We start from the raw sequence: 5224 nt of genomic DNA on the forward strand, positions 1-5224 counted from the left end.
GGCATCAAGAATAGGTGCCAAACTCCCCAGTGGGTTCAGTGGGGGGCAGGGTTTGAAATTCAGACTCACCCACCGCTGGCTGTAGTTTCAGATGTGCAATAACTGCAAAACACTGAGACTTACCAATGAGAGAGCAGAAAGATCTCACCCTTCTCCTTCTTGCTGGCTTTTGTTTCTGTAATGACCCAGGGTGTGCTTGTGTGCAGGGGGGAGCTCACTTTGTCAGCACCTTAGCCTCTCCACTCTGACTAAAGCACCCTGTGGAGAGATGCACCCAAAGACAAATGCCCCTGCAGAACTGAAGGCATTAGGGAAGAAGTTCTTCCCCATGAGGGTGGTGAGCCACTGGCACAGGTTGCCCAGGAAGGTGGTGGAATAGAATAGAATAGAATTAACCAGGTTGGAAGAGACCTTCGAGATCATCGTGTCCAACCTATCATCCAACACTACCCAACCAACTAAACCATACAACCAAGCATCCTGTCAAGCCTCGCCCTGAACACCCCCAGCGACGGCGACCCCACCACCTCCTTGGGCAGCCCATTCCAGTGGGCAATCTCTCTCTGTGTAAACCTTGCTCCTAACCTCCAGCCTAAACCTCCCCTGACGCAGCCTGAGACTGTGTCCTCTTGTTCTGGTACTGGTTGCCTGGGTGAAGAGACCAACCTCCACCTCACTACAACCCCCCTTCAGGTAGTTGTAGAGAGCAATAAGGTCACCCCTGAGTCTCCTCTTCTCCAGACTAAGCAACCCCAGCTCCCTCAGCCTCTCCTCACAGGGCTGTGCTCCAAGCCCCTCACCAACCTTGTTGCCCTTTTCTGGACATGCTCCAGCAAGTCAACCTCCTTCTTAAACTGAGGAGCCCAGAACTGGACACAGGACTCAAGGTGCGGCCTAACCAGTGCAGTGTACAGGGACAGAATGACCTCCCTGCTCCTGCTGGCCACACTGTTCCTGATGCAGGCCAGGATGCCATTGGCCCTCCTGGCTGCCTGGGTGCACTGCAGGCTCATGTTCAGTCTACCGTCAACCAGCACCCCCAGGTCTCTCTCAGCCTGACTGCTCTCCAGCCACTCTGACCCCAGCCTGTAGCTCTGCCTGGGGTTGCTGTGGCCAATGTGCAGAACCTGGCACTTGGATGTGTTCAATCTCATGCCGTTGGACTCTGCCCAACCTCATGCCTGAAGGTTTTGAAGGTCAGGCTGGATGTAGCTCTGGGCAACCTGCTGCTGCAGTGTGAGGTGTCCCTGGCCATGGCAGGGGAGTCAGAACTGGACGAGCCTTGAGGTCCCTTCCAACCCTAACAATGCTACCATTCCAAATCAGCTGGCCTGACGGGGGGCGGGGAGGGAGGGAGGGGAAAGCTCGAAAGCCAAACGTCTCTTAAATAAGCTTCTTTAATTATTATCACCATCTGTTTATTTATACAAATATAAAATATATTTATATAGATTTATATAATATAGATTTGTAGCTTTGGAGGCTCCTCTCTCTCATTTACAGACGTACTGGTCGACGATCTCTGTGCACTTTTTACACTTGACGTAGCAGCACCAATGGAACTTGCAGTGGCACCGCTCCACCTGCACGCTCTTGAACTGGTCGTAGCCCCGGCCGCAGCACATCAGCTCGCACCCATCCATGCCCTCCGAGGTCTTGTTGCACAGCCGCCCCTGGGTGCCCAGGGAGCCGGTGGTCTCGTTGCGCAGGCAGTAGTCTGGGCTGGGGTCGACGTAGACCAGGTCCTCCTGCGTGGGCATGTTGAAGCGGTTGTTGACCAGCTCCAGCTTGCCCTTGCGGCTGATGCGCATGGCGGCGGCGCTGTCGTACTTCTCCTTCAGCAGGTCGCCCACCTTGCGGAAGTCGGCCAGCTGCAGCCAGCAGGTCTTGAGGCTGCAGGAGCCCGACACGCCGTGGCACTTGCAGGCCACATCCGCCAGCTTGTACACGGCCTGAGGGAAGAGAAAGGCGGTCAGGCGAGGCTGCGCCGCGCTGGCTCCCGCCGCACGGGTCGGTTACCGTCAACTCGTCGCCATCTGCAGAGCTGCTTTGGCTATCCCCCCATCTCCTGCTACTTCACCTTTCAGAAGAGACAAAAGTCTCTTCTTCCTCCTGCTCCAGTCCTGCTCCCTAAATATTTCTATTTCTGGTCACATTGCCTCCAAAAGTGATTTCCCCATCCCTTTGTTTTTCCTGACAGATTTCTGACTTGACAGAAGGGTCAAGAGCAGGAAAGAAGAGAAGGAAACTTCTCCACATGTACTGTAGAAATTCCCTAGTCTCATAACAGCTGGGGGTGCTCAGCCTGCAGGAGAGAAGGCTCTGGGGAGACCTAATAGCAGCCTTCCAGTACCTGAAGGGCTACAGGAAGGATTAGAGACCGCTGCACTTCTCCGTACGTTGCCCAATTTAACCAAGTGACAGGTCCAGGAGCAGTGGCTTCAAACTAGAGCAGAGCAGACTTAGATTGGATGTAAGGAACAAGTTATGCACCATGAGGGTGCTGGAACACTGGAATAGGTTGCTCAGGGAGGTGGTTGAAGCCCCATCCCTGGAGATATTCAGGATGAGGCTGGAAAGGGCTCTGGGCAACCTGATCGAGTTGGGCATGTCCCTGCTGAGTGAAGAGGGGGTTGGACTGGGTGAGCTTTGGAGGTTCCTTCCAACCCAGAGCATTTTGTGATCTATGATCACTGTGTTTTTCCATTCAGAGCTTCAAAAAGGGAACACCTGGGAGCCTGTCCATGTCCCACTACCTGCATCAGGAACCAAAGGTATCACTGTATCAGGAACCAAAGGTATCACTGTATCAGGAACCAAAGGTATCACTGCAGTGACACATCTGCATCCTTTTAAAGGAAATTCACAGCCCCACACCCTTCCCCTGTGTCTCTGCCAAGAGGAGCTCATTCAGGGGCAGTGCTACTGCTTTCCAGGGAGGAGCAATCAGGGGTGGCAGTCAGAATGAGAAAGATCATAGAGTTGGAAGGGACAAAATAACAGAACACATCCATTTGGAGGAGACCTCCAAGCTCATCCAGTCCAACCTTTGACCCAGAACTGAAGGGATGTCCCTAAGCACCAGCTCCACACACTGCTTAAACACCTCCAGGGATGGTGACTCCAGCACTGCCCTGGGCAGACCATTCCAGTGTCTGAGAACCCTCTCTGGGAAGAAATATTTCCTAGCATCCAGCCTGAACCTCCCCTGGTGCAGCTCAAAACCATTCCCTCGGATTCTGTTGCTTCTCACCAAGGTGCTTAAAGATCATCTAGCTCCAACTCCCCTGCCATGGGCAGGGACACCTCCCACTAGATCAGGCTGCTCAAAGCCACATGCATCCTGGTCTCAAACACTTCCAGGGATAAGATGTCCACAACTTCCATGGGCAGCCTGTTCCAGTGTCTCACCACCCTCAGAGTAAACTAGCATCCAACATAAATCTACCCTGATCTGGTTTAAAACCACTGCCCCTTGTCCTGTCACCACATGCCCTTATAAAATGTCCCTCTCCAGCTTTCCTGTAGCCCCCCTTCAGGTACTGGAAGGTCGAGGGAGGAGCAGCTGTACCCTGGAGGAGCTCCGCCGGCCGCTGACGGCGGCGTGCCCAGGCAGCCTCCTTGAGAGCGGCGCTGAGCGGCAGGCCCTGCCCGCACACCGGCGCCACCTGGTGTCTACACACGGCCCTGCACGGACAGGGCTCGCCACGCACCAGAGCCTCCCGCCCTCCCGCAGGGGCAGGACTGCACCCAGCAGAGCCGCCCTCCCTCCTGCAGGAGCAGGACTGCACCCAGCAGAGCCTCCCTCCCTCCCTCATGGACAGGACTGCACCCAGCAGAGCCTCCCTCCCTCCCTCATGGACAGGACTGCACCCAGCAGAGCCTCCCTCCCTCCCTCGCAGGAGGACCAGCAGCAGAGCCCCTCCCTCCCTCATGGACAGGACTGCACCCAGCAGAGCCTCCCTCCCTCATGGACAGGACTGCACCCAGCAGAGCCTCCCTCCCTCCTGCAGGAGCAGGACTGCACCCAGCAGAGCCTCCCTCCCTCCTGCAGGAGCAGGACTGCACCCAGCAGAGCCTCCCTCCCTCCCTCATGGACAGGACTGCACCCAGCAGAGCCTCCCTCCCTCCTGCAGGAGCAGGACTGCACCCAGCAGAGCCTCCCTTCTGCACAACAAACTCAAGCCTTCGCTGCTGTCTTTTCTGAGGTACTTTCAGTGACATTTTCATGCTGGTTTGGGTGGTTCAATGTGCATCACACTCCTGAAAATCCAGCACCAAAATGAACAGGCATTCAGGCCAGGGAGCGTTAAACCCTGAGCAGAACAAGTAGGTGATGTAAACAGTAACGGAGGCGACCTCTCTGGGGAGAGAGAGGAACACTGCAAAATACTCCAGAATAACAAACTTAAAGCTAAACTAAACATGCAGGTTGTGTTTATTCTTTTCATTTCAGAGACAACTGCATGCTGCAGATCTTGGCAGTGCTCACTGGCACTGTTGGCAAGTGACAGTGCTGGCAAAGGGAAGAGCTGGCATCCCCACGCAGACACAGAACCACAGACTCAGGGAATTGTTTCAGCTGGGAAGGAGCTCTAAGGCACTGAGTCCAACCATCGACCTGACACCACCATGGCTATCAGACCACGGTTTTGAACACCTCCAGGGATGGGGACTCCATCACCTCGCTGGGCAGCCTGCTCTAATGCCTGACCACCCTTGCAGTAAAGAAATTTCCCCCAATACCCAATCTGAACCTCCCCTGGCACAACTTCAGGCCATCTCTTCTTGTTCTATCACTCCACCTCACTCACTCCAACCTTCAGGTAGCTGCAGAGACAAACAAGGTCTCCCCTCAGACTAAGCAATCCCTATTCCCTCAGCTGTTCCTCACCAGCCCTGTTCTCCAGGCCCTTCACCAGCTTCCTTGGCCTTCTCTGGACAAGCTCCAGCAGCTCCATGCCCTTCTTGTAGTGAGGGCCCCAAAACTGAGCACAGTATTCAAGGTACAATGTCACCAATCCTGAGTACAGGGGGGCAACCACTTCCTCACTCCTGCTGGCCACACTATTCCTGATCCAGGCCAGAGTGCTGTTGGCTGCCTTGGCCACCTGAGCACACTGCTGGATCATGTTCAGCCAGCTGTCAGCCAGCACCCCCAGATCCTTTTCTGCCACTTTCTAGCCACTTCAGCTTTCCAGCCACTCTGCCCCAAGCCTGTGGT

The 5224-nt window shown here is 55.0% G+C and overlaps 1 protein-coding gene across 1 annotated transcript in view; it reads right to left on the reverse strand.

Annotated features, from left to right (window-relative positions):
- Positions 1-1401: 1401 nt before the first annotated feature.
- WNT5B (Wnt family member 5B) overlaps positions 1402-5224 on the reverse strand; it is a 98157-nt gene continuing 94334 nt past the window's right edge. The window contains exon 6 of the mRNA XM_054167612.1: positions 1402-1992. Within this exon, the coding sequence (XP_054023587.1) occupies positions 1494-1992 (499 nt within the window). The 3' untranslated portion in view covers positions 1402-1493. The remainder of the gene's footprint in view (positions 1993-5224) is intronic.

Source organism: Dryobates pubescens, chromosome 15 (assembly GCF_014839835.1).
Source record: "Dryobates pubescens isolate bDryPub1 chromosome 15, bDryPub1.pri, whole genome shotgun sequence".
In the NCBI taxonomy this organism is placed as follows: domain Eukaryota; kingdom Metazoa; phylum Chordata; class Aves; order Piciformes; family Picidae; genus Dryobates; species Dryobates pubescens.